The sequence below is a fragment of the Choristoneura fumiferana genome, chromosome 7 (assembly GCF_025370935.1).
Source record: "Choristoneura fumiferana chromosome 7, NRCan_CFum_1, whole genome shotgun sequence".
In the NCBI taxonomy this organism is placed as follows: Eukaryota; Metazoa; Arthropoda; class Insecta; order Lepidoptera; family Tortricidae; genus Choristoneura; species Choristoneura fumiferana.
This window is the reverse complement of record NC_133478.1, coordinates 13,400,514-13,418,279: the sequence shown is the minus strand read 5'-3', so window position 1 is coordinate 13,418,279 and position 17,766 is coordinate 13,400,514. Positions and strand designations below refer to the sequence as shown.

Genomic DNA, 17,766 nt, shown 5'->3' with positions numbered 1-17,766 from the left:
TAGGTATATGGCCCATCTCTAAATCTATTTCCCCATCCCTGGACTAGTGAAACCTGAATGCAGGCCCTGTGGCATGCGTTATGAAAAAATCTCCCGTACCTACCCCGCGTGCGGACCCTGTCGACCAATGAAACGGTTCGCGGTTCTCCGAATGCCCTATGACCAGTGCCGGTTTTAGCACTTCCTTCCAGCGCCCTGGGCGAGATTTCCTCGGCGCTCACTTTTGGCAATTTTCTAGAAAGTACAGCTTAAAAAAAAACAAATGCGAAGCAATTCAATGGTGCGTGTGAAGTTCCCAGTCCCCACTGGGCCCGCGTGGGAACTATAGCCCAAGCCCTCTTGTTCTGAGAGGAGGCCTGTGCCCAGCAGTGGGACGTATATAGGCTGGGATGATGATGATGATGACAGCCTTCAGGCGCCCCTTTAAGTCCGACGCCCTAGGCGGTCGCCCCACCGCGCCCTACCCTAAAGCCGCTACTACATGACATGCATTATGGAAATCTCGCGACCCTACCCCGTAATAGGGCCCTATCGACCAATAAAACTGAGCATTTATTTCAACTAGTGGGGAAACTACCATCTACCAGCCAACCAATATTATAATATTCTGGCATTTTTTTTTAAATTGCATGACTAGGTAAGCACTTATTTTTATTCTATTTATTGCTACAGTTGTCATTTAATTCTAAGATGCCAATATATTGTTATGGAATCTCTTCTCAATAATGCTGCGCCCTTCCGGGTTTGCATATGTGTTTATGTTATGTTGTACATAAACATAATGACATGTGAATTGCATGTAATAAACAATAAAGCACATCTACTGCGACAGGCTGTGCCTTCCTTAACGTTAACTCGCAGGCCTCAGTCCGCCCGGCCTTTTAAACAAGACAGTTAGCTTTGGAACAACGAAGTCCGTCCACTATTAGAATTTGTTACGATATATGCCAATGCACGGTCGTTCTGAGTCTGTAATTAATACTGCAAGGAGTATGAATTACGTAGTATCTTGGATTCGAGTGTATTGCTGTACCTCTGTTGACAATATTGTGATTCACTAGTCTAAGCTAGCAACAACTCGTCGAAGGGATACTTACTGCACTAAATATGTCAATCATTATTTAACGGCACAGGCAGAAGCAAAGAGAGCGTCAATCAATATTGTCTTACGTCCATTAATAATCCGCCACTTTCTTAGTACAGTCAAGTGTAAAAATATGTACTTATTCAAAATTTCAAAAATATGTACTTACCACATTCCGACTCCGTTCACTTATTCCGACGTAATAAGGCCGTAGTACCTAACATATTTTTGAGTGGTTTAATTATGTTTATGTAATTAATAGTTTAGTATAGATAGATAGGTACTAAGTTTCTTGTACACCTTCATCTTATAAGACGAAGAGCGCTGTTGTGTTTGATAATGTGACCGATTGTTGGACAATTTGGGAGTTTAATAGATTTTATTTTATTACTATTCTATGGTGCACTTAAGTCTGTAGTAATTTAACTGAACTTATTACCAAATCTCAAAGCCGCTCCATTTAATATATCCGAGCAATCATTAGTTCGATAGCCTAGATTCCTAGGGCGGTAGGACGTCAGATATTTTTGCACGCTCCGCTGTGGCAGGTATTAATGCTGGTGACTGTATAGCTCACTTGAATTTTCGGGCGAATCGGTTCGGAGCCCCGTGGTCCTGTTGGTGGGATACTTGGCGCGTAAAGCCAGGAGATTCGGGTTCGAATCTCGTCCGACGCACTTAAAAATAATTTCGTTTGTAAAAAGTTTTTATGAAAACTTTTTGTTATGTTGCCTAATGTTACGACCCGCTGCACCATTGCAACTACAAATTAGAAGCCCATACATAAAATAACTTGATTATTGATGTTTTAGGCAATGGCTTTGTATGGCGGTAATGGTAGCTCAGTTCAAATTGTAAAGACTATACTTGTCGATTTTATTATGGCAATAACCTTAACATTTATGTTTTAACTAGTTTAAGTATTATCAGCACATTTCCAAGTTTAAAAACTATTGATTGTTACTATTTTTAACAAAATAATGCTGTGTACACACTGAGGCAATTACTAAGTACTAACTTAACTACAGATGTAGCGAATAATGTTTTGCCATCGTGTTTTGTCTTGTTGTTGTAAGCAAAATAAATACGAACATATCCGACGAAATACGATGAAAAATCATTATTCAATAGAGATCTGTAATAAGGGTTTTTTTGACAGGAAAAATATCGCTAGATGGCGTTAGTATCGAGAGGTCCATTTGACGTCTTGCTTGTTATTATTATTATTCCCTCAATGGCGGCCTTAAGGCTTGGGCCAATGTCAGTTGCGATGACAGGGTTGCGGTTGATTCTGCAGAACGCCAACAGTTTGACAGCAGCAAGAAAATAATTTTGAAAGAGAAAAAAAAAATCCTTTTCGGCCGAACGCTGTTGCGGGAGGCACGCCACTGCGACAAAGACAAAAGATGTTGTTATTGATTAGATAGAACTATAGTCTTATATTATTAGAGGATATAAAATCACACAGAATGGTAATAAAGGGAGAATATACATAACGAAGGAGGGATTTAAAGTTAACAGGGCGAGGAATGTAAGGGGGAGATGAGAGATGAGAGATGTCAGCTTTGAACATTCGAAAAATAAGTGGTCAAGACAGCCTTCGTCTAAACCACATTGTCTTGCTTGTTGGCGTTGGCTCATTTAGTTATTGAATTGAACCAATCCCAAACGTGACGCAAATGACAAAGTTGTCAAACGGACCTCACGATATAAGCCCCAATATGTCTGTCACAGGAACCCTCGTTCAGTGTGAAAGGTTCGATACAAACTTAATCAATAAAAAATATCGCTACCGCTTCCGCTACTGCCTCTGCGTGGTCACAGCCTATTATGTTACTATTAAAATTTTATCTACGTGCAATTGTTTGACATTGTAATTGTTAAATGCTGTAAATAAATGAGAATTGATTTACATTCATTTTAGTATTTTATTCATATTTACGTCCTTGGGCGTATTATGAGAAAAAAATGGTCCTTAAGTTTTATTTAGGGGGTTGCAACCAAGTTAGCCTGTACGGTCGAATTTAAAAACTTTTGAGCAAGAATTTGATCAAAAAATTCTGAAAACTACTATTGTTAACGGTGTAGAAGCATGTTTATGAAATTGAAATTTTTGCTCACAAGTTTTATGAACTTGACTGTACATCGATCAGAGATGTGTGAGGAATGCGTTTTTCATGAACCAATTTAGAAACACTACAGCTGTTCCCACTAGAGCTGTGCTTGTATTGGTTCATGAAAAACACATTCTCGCCTCGCACACCTCTAGTGGAAAGCAGCCCGAGCAAGGTAATAACGCTTTAACTCAAAATAAAAACCGCGGTTTAAAAAATATCTTTACATAGAAAAAAATATTGTAAATTTATATACAATTCATGTAAATATATTATTTATAGTTAGATATTAACAATGTTTTTTTATCTTTTTTTTACATAAACGAATTGCAATTTATTTTCCAACTTATTTCATGGTATGCGCTGGTTGTATACGCCTTTGTGTGTATTTTGGGCACGTAAGGCCCATCTCACGGCCGTGGGAGATAGCTGGTGGTCCATCCATGTTATGGGAATTATTTTATCTCGTTTGACATCTAAATCAGTTATAGGTTAAGTTTCGATGACACAACCTGATTGACGAGATCTCCACTCAAGACGCCTTGATGCTAAATCTTCCCATAGCTCAATGGAACATATGTCTTCATGCGCAGTCTCTGAATCATCATCATCAGCCGGAACACGTCTACTGCTGAACAAAGGTCTCCTTAGAATGTTACAATGAATGACAACTCGCCACTTGCATCCACCTTGCTTGCCCGCACTTTCACGATGTCGTCAGCCCATCCAATAGGAGGCCTGCCAACGCTCGTCGTCCGGTAGGTTCTGAATGTCTTCATTTATTTTATTTTCAGAGATTTATGACACATGCCATTCTTCATCTCCATCTTTCTTCATAGTCCTGAATGTAGAGTACCACTCAGAGTTCAACAAAGTTTGAGAACATTTTGAACTCCTGCACGCCTACAGTATATTATGGAATCTTGATGTTCCGTTTCTCATGCGGTCCAACAACCTGAAAAACAAGTTTTATTTATTATGGGGTTTTATCAACATGCTGTTTCTTCTTTAAACATATCTCTTGTCTTAACATATAAACCGCCAGACAATATTTAGTCAAAATCAGCTTAGTAATTAAGGAAGAATTCAATGACGTACATTGAATTCTTCCTAAATGACTAGGCCCGATTTTGAATAAATATTATATGGGACACTGTATGGTTTATATTCACTATTGGACCCAGTAGAGGGCACTGCAATCGGGTTCTAGGAAAAAGATAATACAAGGTTTTTTTCAGGGCTTAAATATGTGACTATGCCTGGCTGCTGTATGCGCCTTTGTACTCTTTTTATTTTGTTGTTTTATTTTTGTATTATTTTGTGTTTACTGTACAATAAAGTATTTACATACATCATACTATGCCATCTTCATTAGTTATTGTTAGTTATTTTTTAAAACATTCATGATAATTTCCAATTGAAAATCCTGAATATTCTTCAAGTACACTTACTCTTTCAGAGAGGAAGATATGTCTTTGAAGCATTTCAACTTCTCATCTTCAATGTTAGTCAAATAGTTAATCTTGTTCATTTCAATCTCTTTCAATCTCAACTCTTCTCCTTTCAATTTAAGCTCTAAAGCTCTTAGCCTCAGTTCTTCACTCTTCTGTTGTACTCTCTCTTTCTCTAAGGCTAGTGTTGTTCTCATTTTAAATTCTTCTAAGGCGGTCTTTTTCTTTTTGAATTTTTTGCCTGAAAAATAGTAAAGAATAAAAGCGCAGCGTCAGAATAGATGCACTATATTGCATAATTTCTCGTGTACGTGACGGAGAAGGCGAATACGAGTATTTCAGTTTCGTAAGTCCTGATTTTTTTACCATACCGAAATACATATGATAGTTCTACAGAGCCGAGAACCCAAAGTTTTGTGATTTTAGAGATTATTTATACAAATTTTACAGTTGTTATTTTGATTGAAAAATTTAATTAGTAGGTATTAATTTGTAGTTATTTCAAGCTTCGGTATAACGTCTATAGGCTTTGAGTATTCAACGTTTTTTTTTTAGCATGATAGTTAGGTGTTATTGATTCTTAACCGTTGATAAGTATAATTTCCGGCATTATTATGCATACCCGCATTTAAGGTGATGACTGAACGTCAAGTAAATGTAAAATAAAATAAAATGCGGAGTTCGAAAATAACTAAGTGAATGATTTAAACATGTAATACCTACCTTTCATTTTGACTTTTTTCTCTGCATTGGACGATTCTTCACAAGCCTCAAATTTACTATCACCATCTGACGATAGAACACACAAAAAATTACTGCATATTTCACAACTCTTGTTAACTTTTTGAAAATTTCAGTTAGTCTTACCATGTAACAAGTCATCAACATTGCAAAATTGATTTTTGCTCTTGGCAAAATAACCTAATACTGTATTATCTTCTTCATCTGAAGACTGGTTTTGATTTAACTGAGCATGTTGCTCAGTTAATTCTGTAAGAAAATCAGGGATCTCGTCTGTTGTAGCTTCCGGCAACTCCACTTTACTGACCTGAAAGATTTAATTTACAATAATATTAAATAATTAAGCTCTCACACACTTGACTTGGCGCTGCTTTTTTGGGTTGCGGGAAATTCAAAATAGGGTCACAAGACCAGATTTATCGCTGCAAACGAGCGATGAGCACCTTTACTGATTATGTTTACTAATACTTCAGTTCGCCACATGCACATTTTTTCATGTTGTCAGGAATAAAAAATTCTTTCATTTATTTATCTCACCATTTCCATATTCATCATGTCTGCCTTATCATCGATGGGGAACTCGATCATTTTGAGCAGCCGCAGCTCAAGGTTGGTCAGCGGTGTCACCTGTTGATCGCAGTTGTAGTGTTTCTTCTTAAGTAATATATTGGCCTTTTTCTTGGTTTTATTCTTCCAATCTGCCCACATCTGTAATTATTAATTATTATCAAGATTACCTTTTTTTTTTAATCAAAATAAAAACACAATATCTGACAACAAAGCCTGCATAAATTATCTGATACAATACAACTCTATTTCTAGGCCTGGAGGGATGGGTCAGCTATTTTTGCGTGCTCTGCTGTGGTAGATGTTAATGCAGGTGACAGTGGGTGGAGTTTTTAAATTATTTTTTATATGATAAATGTCCAAAAAGAAATTGAAATAACACTGTTAATTTAGTTACAGATAGTTACATTTTATGCATGTCAAATGATTATCAATTTAGTTATATTATCAATTTAGTGAACTACACACATTCACTATTCCTTAGTTAGGGGACTCAGGACTTAAAGGCCCAGACATTATGCTAATTTTTCACTAATACTTATTATTAGTGGAGTTTTGTACTCAAGCCTGTTTTGTTGAGCTCCATCCATAAAGCACTGGATTGTGAATGTAAATTGATAGTGTGAATCTTAGACTACCTTACACCACTTCCAGGTGTTCTTATAAACACCACCCTCAACAGAGTTTAGCTGTAAGGCGACACGTTTCCAAAAGAGCTGCTTATTCGTATTGGAGTAAGAAACCTGCCCTTTGACCAGCACCCCATCTTCGCTCAGAATGTCGAGCAATTTCTTCATTTGAATCTGACTTACGCGACTCATTATGGATATTTTATACACACTATCAGTAGTTTATTTTGTTTTGTTTACTACAACCACAAGCACAGCACAACCAAACCGGCAGGGATACTACGAAACTCGAAGTTTGTGTCGTGCGGTCCCTCTGACACTTATACTATTTAATACGAGAGCGAGAGGGGCGGTACGATACGAACTTCGAGTTTCGTAGTAGCTCTGCAGCTACGTCTGACAGAAAGGAGTCTGTCTGTGTTGCAATACCAAACCATCACATTTTTATTTTTATTTTAAGGCCTGCTTTCAGAGACCTTTTTGTCTCTCCTTCCTCTTTGCCTTTTAACTACTTTTTCATCACACTTGCTCTTAAACAGTGTCGTAACATGCAGATAACTGATTGTCATGCCATGAAGCCCAAGGTCGGTAAATGAGTTTGTTACTGCATGGTGTGCTGCTGCTCCGTGCGCGCGCTGCACACGCACGCCATGCACATGCTGCGGATTGCCAAGAGCGCAATCAGCGGTATCGGCAATTTTTGATAAAATATTAGTTTTTCTTTTACAAATATACAATTTTACTCGCAAATGTGATGAAAAATATTGTATGTCGCACGGGCGGTACTAGAATTACGAACATCGACTCATTAAAGCCCTCTGTCTTCGACTTCGGGCTTCTATTTGACTCTCGTTCGTAATTCCTTATTTACCGCCCTTAAGACACAATGTACTATTTAAGCCATCACACTAGCACTGTCGGTCTTGCTAGCGCTTTTGAGTGTGTGTGAGGTCCACTATTTACAAGTCCATTGGAGGACAATTTTGCCAGTGTCTAGTAGGTTTTGCCGTTGTACGGTAAAAAAATCTAGAAAACTAAATATGAGACGTAATGGTGGATGAACGATGACCGAAATATATTTTATTTTTGACGATAGCTACCCCAAAGTGAAGTGACATTGACATTTGACAGCTTTAAATAATTGTCAAATCACGTATTGTATTTCACACACAATTTCACACAGTTCATTGGTTTGACGAAGTTGTTGTTTATAAATTTCGATTTAGCCTCGTTATCGAAATCAGTTCTCTAGTTAATCGCCGCCAAATTTGGGTGAATTCAAACCGCGCGAAGATGTTGCGAACAAAAATTCACATAGTTTTAAGTGCTATTGGTGCAATTTTGGGATTGTCAGCATTTGTATGTTTTTGTATTGTTTATGCGAACATCGAGGCCGGAATGTGGGCGTTACTATCTGGTGAGTTGTTTGTTGTTTTGCGGTCCAAGGCAGCTCTTTTACAGTGTTGCTTTCAAAATTATGACATGATTACTAGAACATTACTAAAACATATGTTTACCTATTGTAAACAAATATACGGAAATCAGAATGCTTACTTGATAGCCGTAAACAAGTTTTTTATATGACAGGTAGAACTTGTTTTGAAATGAATGATTTTTGCATAAAGAAATTCGAAATTAGATGGTTAGACTTGGCAAATTTCAAGCCTTTAGTTTAATACTGAACTACAAGGGCAAAGGCCTTACCTAAGAACTAAAACATTCCATATAAAATCGAGTTGCATAATAAATATTAAGGGTCTGTTTCACCACCCATTGATTAATTTTATTTGATGGATAAATGTGTTGTTGTCCCCGTCTATTTGAACAAAACAACAGAGACAGCACCACATTTATCCGTCAGATAAATTTAATCAATGGATGGTGCAACAGGGGGTAACTCCATTAAAGGTACAGGATTTTGACCACTACGCTAAAAATTACAACTTTTTAAAAAGAGCAAATGGGCTAAAATGTTTAAATAGTTCAGTTTTTAAGAAAGTCAGTTTGTAAGAAAAAAAACGATCAATACAATAATATTAATAATAATGTTTTGAATATTTTGAGAGGGTTTTCAAACCCACTACTGGCTGTGCCTGGGTGAATATTCAAGGGTTTTGACGTTTCCTTCAGTCCCACGTTCATACCACGTTTATTAGCAAAATTAGAGGAGAAGTAGCAAGAATTTAGAAAATGCTAGATTTTATATAAAAATCTTTAATATTTTTCATAAAAAAAAACCTTGAGCATCATCATTTTAGTAATACTTACCGAAACAGTAAAAAGACCACAAAACGCTGAATATTTACCATTTAACCTTAAATTTGTTTTACATTCAGGTATCCATGCCTCATTGACCCTAATGCTGCATTGCCACTACCTGAAAGAGTCCCTGCATGTTAACTTCTCCCGCCGAGCGCTCCAGTACATCGGGGACTTTGGCATGTTTGGCTTTGTGACAGGGACAGCACTCACTCTATTCTACATCTTTCTGGAAGTTTATTATGGGACTGGTAAGTGATTTATACTATTTTTAACTCATTCGTCAGATGAGTTTGATGCCAATGTCTGTCTGTCGCTTTGTGTAAAAGCAGATATTGTGTGGAGTTTTTCGAATTTTCTGAGTAGATTTCCTTACTAATATTATTTATAAGGGTTTTACAACTCAAAGCTTTAATAATTTGTATGTTAACAATGTTTAAGTATTCTGGTTAGTAAAAAAAAGTTATAATTAAAAATTGAACCAACTACAAAAAAACCATGAAAATATTTTTCGTCCAGTTTGAAGTCTGAATGAGTTTATCTACCTCATTGGGCTTCAATCAATCACTCTTGCTGGCTTGTGCAGAGGCACTGATTTCAAACTGGTAGAACTGTTTTTTTTTGTAGTTGGTTAAATTTTTTTTTGTTATAATTTTTTTTCACGCTTTTTAGTATAATTCATCTAAGATGTATACAATAGTTTAATGTCTACTGCTCGTCACTTTTCATGAAAGATTGCTTTTCCGATGCAAAGACATTCATTTCATTATTGAGGAGTCCTGATGCTTCACCACCCGTTCCATTTCACCATATGCATTACAACAAGCATAAATTGCTTAGCAACTGTGTTAAAGTAATCAAAATTCAACCTGTGAAATACTTGTTATTGTATTGAGTAGCTCTGGTGGTCAACTGTGGTCTTTAGCATCAGTTCCACTTCACCAAATGATGATTTTCAATAGCAAATGCACAAGTTACAACTAAATATATCCAAATTACCATAGGTGTCCCTACAATTTTGAACATGAAACTACCGTGAGACTCACTCATTTTAAATATATTGACCCGGATAACTCACGTCTTAAATCGAGTTTAGCTCGACATGTTTCGGGCTAATCCGTAGCCCTTCGTCTTCGGACTCGATTTAAGACGTGAGTTATCCGGGTCAATATATTTAATATGTCCCTACAATGTTTGGAGAGTTCCCTCGATTTCCTTAGGATCCAATCATCAGATCCTGATTTGGTGCTCATTGGACCTAATTGGAGGTATTCCTCAGGAACGAAAAAAAAATTTCATAATGGTTCATAAATGACAGAGTTCTGAGGTAACAAATATAAAAAAAATAACCGAATGAATATAACCTCCTCCTTTTTTGAAATCGGTTAAACATGAATCAATAATTTATCAATAATCTTCTAGGTCATTAGGTAGGACTCTAATACTGATAAGATTTCCTCACAGATAAAGTCGCCTTCCTATACCTACTTATTGCACAGCACAATTTTTATCATACAACATAGAATCAACAATCTGTTTCTACGCAATCACAGACAGAAACACAAATATGAGGATAGAGAACATAGATAATGGATAAAAATATTTTTACTATGTACTTGGGCAGTAAACGTTTAAGTCAATGGTCGGCAACATTTTTGCAGACATGGGCTACATAGTAAAAAAAAAATAGAAAAAGGCCCGGCCGCACTTGTAAGATGATTTTGTAACTAATAGATATTTACCTAGTTACCTATTGTAAGTAGGTGCTATAAGTGATATTAGATAGAGCGGGCCGCCGGCGCCGACCCCAGAATTAAGGAAAAAAGAGCAGCGGAAAGCAGTCATAACTTATTAACCTTTGTTTAGTTAACTATTTTAATTAACAAAATTATATAACAGTATTTTACACCGCGTTGCTTTACGCGTCGTCGCCGTTCGTTTCTGGACAGTACCACTACCATGAGTTTACAGTGACCGTACTCGATAGCGACGGCGTAAATTATTTGGAGAATTGTACAGCGCCTCTACAAATAATTTACGCCGTCGCTATCGAGTAAGGTAAATGTAAACTCATGGTGGTACAGCGTATTTTTCTTTCCATAGATCAATCATACAACTCGCGTGCGTGTCGCGGATACAAACACGCGTGTCACGCGTCGACGGCGCGTTTAAAAAACGCCATGAGCAAATCTTTAGGACCTTTACGCTTGCCGGCGCGAGTGCAGTACCCTTAGTGTAAGTTTTCGGTTTAAAGGCGCTGTTCGTGTTCCATACAAATTGAGATTTTAACGCGAATGCGATCGAGACGTATTTGTAACCGAAAACTTACACTAAGGGTACAGGTACAATCCGTAACACACAAGAGCTCACTGCCTACGGTACACGGTGTACACCGTTCAAACGTGTTACGGTCGGCGCGAACGTAACACGTCCGCACGCCGTGACGCGTGTCGGGCACGGTGCTCACGGCCGCAGTGCTGTGTATGACGCCGTGCATGGTGCATCGCTATAAGTGATATTATAAAACAGTTTAGGTCTGCCGCGCGTTGCCGACCCCAGAATTAAGGAAAAAGGAAGCAGCGGAAAGCAGTCTGGGGCCAAGTACTTATTCCATAGACTACTTGTAGTTAACTCTTTTAATTAACAAATACTATTAACACCTAAAATTTAGCTTTACGCGTCGTCGCCGTTCGTTTCTAGACAGTACCACTACCATGAGTTTACAGTGACCGTACTCGATAGCGACGGCGTAAATTATTTGTATCGAGAATTGTACAGCGCCTCTACAAATAATTTACGCCGTCGCTATCGAGTACGGTCACTGTAAACTCATGGTAGTGGTACAGCGTATTTTTCTTTCCATAGATCAATCATACAACTCGCGTGCGTGTCGCGCTTCTATCGATACAAACACGCGTGTCACGCGTCGACGGCGCGTTTAAAAAACGCCATGAGCAAAGGTCTTTAGGACCTACGCTAGCTGGCGTGTGCACTTGGCGGACGCACGCTTGCCGGCGCGGGTGCAGTACCCTTAGTGTAAGTTTTCGGTTACAAGAGGCGCTGTTCGTGTTTCCATACAAATTGAGATTTTAACGCGAATGCGATCGAGACGTATTTTGTAACCGAAAACTTACACTAAGGGTACAGGTACAATCCGTCGCACACGACGCGCGCAGAAAGTGCTGCTCGTACTATTTTTCAATAGCCGTCCACCCGCTCCGTGCAAACCGCGTCAGCTATAAATTTCGCCCTATTGACGGAATGTCCTCGAAATTTTTCTCAGATCAATTTTTTTATCCATGTGTCGCATATTGCTAGAAAGATCATAAGCTAGAGAAGTATTTAAAAAAAAACCTCTCAATTGTTATTAGTTTTTTAATAATTGAATTTCGAAGTATGATTTTCTGCACACAATCAGTAATTTTGTGGAATAAAAAGTCTACGAGTACATCCTTTGAAACTATTGATTAGAATAAAAACCATTATTATTTGAACAAGCAAGTATCACTAAGTATTAAATGCAAAAAAATTGAAATTTTACATGCATTAATAAAAAAAGTTACGAACGTTTAAAGGCGGGATTTCGGGAAATTTGCGAAATAACTTACAATAAGACAATTTATCCACCGTGACCCAGGGACCAAGGGTGAAAAGATAGCAAACAACCCCAACAATATCCCAAAAAATTTTGGCGGTCCATGTGAACACCCCGTATATCTGCTGTTTTGGGAGCGAGAAAATATATTATAGGTAGCTAATCGCTTTCTCGACGGTTTAAGTATTTATTTATTAGTAAACAACAACACAACTTAAATCTTACAAGAATAACATTGGTTGGTGGGACTAGTACCTTAACAATTATCCTGTTGTTACAGCGGTCATGCCAATCGAGACTAGCATCGTCATCCGTCTGGTCTGGTCATTCATGATGATGAAATGGGGCTTCATGCTGTATTACTTCACCAGAAAATATATCCAGACGTACAACGATCACCAACTGTTCCAGGAGAACCCTAACATCGAGGAGACGTAAGATTCCATAGTTTTTAGGGAGGTGCCACACGATGACTGCTGTTATGATTCGAAATTTTGAGTTAATGGTGTTGGAATAATTTAGAACAGTGTTCTTCAATCTGTAAGCCTCTAGAGGTAGAGTCATTCACAATGACACATGCCGTGGTTCTTATTACAATGTCTTTAATGACTAATGTTGACAAAATCATGCGTCTTCGTGGATGGCACTAGGTATAGAGGTGTAGCGTTTACTGCAAAATATCGTAGCTTATGCTTTGAAAAAAGCTCGATTTGGAGATGAGAGATTTTTAAAAATGATCAGTTATTATGTATAATTTTTAGTAATAGTAATTGTACATTTATAATATGGTAATGTTATAAAATACCTAATAAAATTAAAAACCGGAGGGTAGGTCTCTACCTAACCTAACCTCTGTTAGTGAAACTTTCCCGATTAAAGGAGACCGCGAAAAAGATTGAAAACACTGCTCTAAACGAACTCTAGGCTCCATTTTCGCCAAAGATGTGATGTTTCCACTAGAGCTGTGCTGTGCGAGGAAAGGTAAATGAAGCGTTTCTATTGGTTCATGAAAAACACATTCCTCGTAACACCATCCTCGCACATCTCTCGTGGAAACGCAGCCTTAAAGTGATTTAGTTCTACAGTTACTTCTGAAATAGAAATTATTTTTTTAAGCGTTAGACCTCTTCAAATTTTAAAAGCGTTTTTAGTGCGATTTTGTAATACTTCCGCTGCAGCCATTTTGTTAGCGTTGTATGGCAATGGCACACGGAGCTTCATCTTTTTTTATTTATTTATAAGACAGTTGCAGTTGAAGAATATATTTAATGGAACTATCGACTCAAAAATCATTTATTTTATATCAGTATGTTCATTCCGTTTTGTAATTACGTATTGTCAACCTTATTACAAGAAATATTGACAATTTGTCCGATATTAAAGGAATTCTAGGCAGAAAAGACTTTGGTGACAAATTATTTTAATCGAATACAGTTTCAGGATGGTTACAAATGTGCATGTTTTAATTATAATGCTCACGCCATAATGCTCTGGGGTGATTGGAGGGTGCAAGAATAATATTATGTATTACAACTAGAGCTTCTTACGCCAAATGTGGTATCTGAAAAAATGCTTATCACTTTTAATTGCTTCTCAGTAATGTCACAATATAGTGATAAAAAAAAAAACTTTTTTTCAGGGCGCCATTTTTGGAGTAACAGTGACCATTAGTGACAGACTAAAAAAAAATGTATCGTGTATCGGCACGACACGACTTATTGTATTATTTTTCATTTAAGGTTTTTTAGTTACCTATAGATTGAAGTTGTTTAATCTATGGGTCGTATCGTACCTATTTTACAAAACTTTATTATTTTTGGTATAACAACATTTATTAATATTTCTTTTAATCAGTAACTAATCAGTACCTGACTTTTTACTTTGATACGAATATAAGTATGTTACGTGATTCGATTTGTAGCATTCGAACATGGCGGATGTAGACAATATATCTAATTTTGCTATTTCTGTTTCTTTGGCTAGTTGAAGTATAATTTTGATAGTGTTTTATGCGGCGATTAACCTTAACAGTGAGCAGTGATCACAAAATTCTATATTGCTCCCGTGTCTGACATTTTTTAATGCGCAAGTTGTCTCCACGTGGTTTCTTGAATTTTACTATCAAGTTGCAAAAACTACAACCACCGAACAACATCCCTCTCAAAGAGAGTTTACTTTGACACTGGCGAAATTGTCCTAAAAGCCATATTTTAAAAAGAAAAAAAAAAGTATGTTACGTAACTTTTATTGATAAACAATAATACCTATTTTATGAATTTCAAACAAAAAAGGAGGGTACCTACTGAAATGTCGTCAATTTGCCGCAAAATTCTTTATATTCATTATTTACTTACATTTTTCTAATTGGACGCGCGGAGTATAAATTGAAGCCATGTTGGCAACTTTAAGGTATCTGAATTCAATCCAGAGTTCGATCATCCACCACTACCTCTCATTTTCGTTTTCAATTTTTTTTTCGATAATCGGCAAAATATACTGGCATGGGTAGGTTACTCTAATGGACATGTAAAAAAGTTAAGTACCTACTTAAGTATAAGGTACCCTACCTTTTAAGCTAACCTACCTCCTATGTATTGAATTCATTGTGATACTAACTTCGGCTTTATATTGTGATATTTATGCCAACGGGCAAAAACAAGAAAAAAGGCAAAAGTTTTTTTTTCTAAGATGGAAATATCTCGCGACTGATAAATTTATATTAGTATTATAGGCTAGTTTTTGGATCTAATCCTTTACTACACATTTAATACAATAAGTTCAAAATTGTACGTAAGCTTTACGAGGACAAATTCAATCGTTTCAACCATTACATCGTGCTTGGTCCTTTGTACCTTCGTACAATAATATTACGATACAAGGTATTGTGTGTGATGTTAAAACTATATTAGATGTATATAATTTATATATTAATAACTTTTTTAAGGACACACAAACTGAAATATATTTTAGTGGTCTTAAAATCGAATAAATGAAAACACATTTTTAATGTAATTTAATTTCAATAGCACAAGGAAGAAAAAGTCAAGGAATTTAATTTCATAATCCATCCATTTACTTGTTACTTAGTTAGTTTCATTTCGTTAGTTAGATGTTTTCATCTAGGGTCTAGAAATATCTAATTAATTAAAAACAAACTTAACCTTTTGTTGGTAAATCGGGTCAAAATATCTGAAGTGTACCCACCTTAGATTATAATTTGAACTGTGAACATAAAATGTTAGATAATATAGACTAAATAGTGAAAACTTAAAATAAGGTAGGTACAGTCGCCATAATAAACAGGGAACGATGTGTATGCTAGTGTGGTGACTGTACTTAACTAATATTACAGTTAAAAAATAATATTATTCCTGAAATAAACATTGTATCTATGAATATGTAGATAGGAAATAAATGGTATTGTTTCTAAAACGAGTTTCATTCCGATAAACTTTTATAATTCTTCTCTTTTATAATTTTCGCTTTCATAATTCTCTACATAGCTACCCCGTGGCGGACCCATAAGTCTATGGCGGTCGTAGCTTAGCTTCCCGTTAGTTGGCTGTTGGTGGTAGCGTTTGCCTCCAAGATGGAGGGGAAAGAAAACACTCAGTCCATAGTTCCGCGCGTACTGGACGCACGCGGCCCAAGCGCGGGAAAAATAAATAATGTCTATGACTTAAACAAAAAGGACCACAGATGAAGTTGTATTCAGCCAGTTATATTATAAAAAGTGCGTTTATGTGGATGCGAGGGATTCCTTTATAACTCGACGCGGTAAGTCAAATAATTACTTGAATGTAGAGTTAACGCTTAGTAAAACAAAAAAGTGTCGACTATTTTAAACCCTTGAAGCTTAATTAATGATTGGAATTCGTGTTTAAGTAGACGTGTTGTGGTGTTAAGCATCTTATTTATCTGTAGCGGCGTTTGGCTAATGTTTTTGTGTTTTACCAACTTCAAAAAAAAGGTTCTATATTGCACTGTACTTGTACCTATATGTATTTTTTTATGTGTATCGATTTTTAATTTGATTGGGAACATTATGATTATGAATGAGGGACTGCGATTCTTTTTTCTCACGGTGGAAGGCATTGATCCTGACTTGCAATCCCTGTCGGTTATTTTTATCTAACCATTAGCAATCAAGTTTATTAGCGCGGGAAAATGCAGTGTATGGTAATCATAATGAATCTCAGGTTTGTAATAAGCAATATCTATCTATAGGATTATAATGAATGAGTTGATACTAGAGATGAGTCGAAGCCGACCTTAGTAATCACATTAAGAAAAAAATGTTTTTTGAACTTTACTAACTAAAGATTTTTTCCATAATGGGAACCTACCTAACTTTAATTACCTAGGTAACGAAACAATTTTGTTGACTCCCTATTAGGCTATTAGTACCTACCTAACACTGATATAGATGAATAGCTGAATAGCAATCCATATTCTATCGATTTCGTCAATTCGTTATTTCGCGAAAGTAATAGAAAAGGCCTATTCAGCCTATCTAAGTATTCTGTAACATGTTTTTCGTAATGCCTAGCGAGGCTGTACAAAAAGACGCCATTTCTTCGCGCACGTCCGTGAAAAAAAAAGTAAAAAAAACGTTTGAGCCCGCCTTTATACCAATGTATTGAATTTTTTTACTTTTTGCAAACGTAATCGAAAGTTCACACTTAAATAGATTTATGAATAAATGCTACGAAAGTTGATTCCAGTTCTTTTTAAGTTCGCATAATAAATAATGTTGGGAGATTGTGATGTTACTTTCATAAAAAGTGCGAAATAGAATTAGATAGGTACTTAACCATAATTACCCATGTATCTCGACACTTTCAATAAAAAACTACCCAGCAACACGAAAGCTATTTCTTCTCTTTGGAATAGGCGGAGAAATAGTATATCTACTGGTAAACTTAATCGTTCCATGAGAAAGAAATGTACCTGTACCTACTCGAACGTAATTAAACACTTTGGTTTGTTGTTATCCTACCGGTTTTACAGACTTATTGTAATTTGAAATTTAACTGCGTAGAGTCTCAGTAGATTCGATCATAATAATGTTCGCAAATGCCAAACCTTACCAAATAGAAATAGTATATAGAATGTAATGCTGTAACGTAATTCTATCCTATCAGACCTGCCTCAGTTTGATCTTCGCAAATGCCAAACCTTACCAAATAGAAATAGATAGTAGCTTTAGAGATGGCCGCAGACTGGAATCTTAATTTTAACGTATTTGCATATTTAATCTGTAACTTTACACCAACCAAGAAACCCATGCCATCACTAGTCGGTCTGTTGCGGTACCCTGACGGCA

The 17,766-nt window shown here is 36.5% G+C and overlaps 3 protein-coding genes across 4 annotated transcripts in view; 2 read left to right on the top strand and 1 right to left on the bottom strand.

Annotated features, from left to right (window-relative positions):
* Positions 1-1,801: 1,801 nt before the first annotated feature.
* LOC141429750 (uncharacterized) lies at positions 1,802-6,987 on the bottom strand. Its single transcript, XM_074090247.1, has 6 exons — positions 6,596-6,987; positions 5,928-6,098; positions 5,517-5,697; positions 5,373-5,438; positions 4,650-4,890; positions 1,802-4,153 (listed from the first exon to the last, which is right to left on the bottom strand). The coding sequence occupies exons 1-6, from the start codon at positions 6,776-6,778 to the stop codon at positions 4,102-4,104; spliced, it is 894 nt and encodes a 297-aa protein (XP_073946348.1). The 5' UTR covers positions 6,779-6,987; the 3' UTR covers positions 1,802-4,101.
* Positions 6,988-7,717: 730 nt separating this feature from the next.
* Positions 7,718-15,866, top strand: LOC141429747 (heme transporter hrg1-B-like). 2 transcript variants are annotated; one of them, XM_074090243.1, is made up of 4 exons: positions 7,718-8,003; positions 8,923-9,096; positions 12,721-12,874; positions 14,080-15,866. In XM_074090243.1, the coding sequence occupies exons 1-4, from the start codon at positions 7,880-7,882 to the stop codon at positions 14,096-14,098; spliced, it is 471 nt and encodes a 156-aa protein (XP_073946344.1). In that variant the 5' UTR covers positions 7,718-7,879; the 3' UTR covers positions 14,099-15,866. The 2 variants fall into 2 exon arrangements, with proteins under 2 accessions (XP_073946344.1, XP_073946345.1); XM_074090244.1 differs by having other exon boundaries at positions 7,722-8,003; positions 12,721-15,866.
* Positions 15,867-16,065: 199 nt separating this feature from the next.
* The window catches only part of cyr (cypher), a 66,419-nt gene continuing 64,718 nt past the window's right edge, over positions 16,066-17,766 (top strand). Inside the window, exon 1 of the mRNA XM_074089737.1 lies at positions 16,066-16,217. The gene's annotated coding sequence lies outside the window, so the exon portion shown is untranslated. The remainder of the gene's footprint in view (positions 16,218-17,766) is intronic.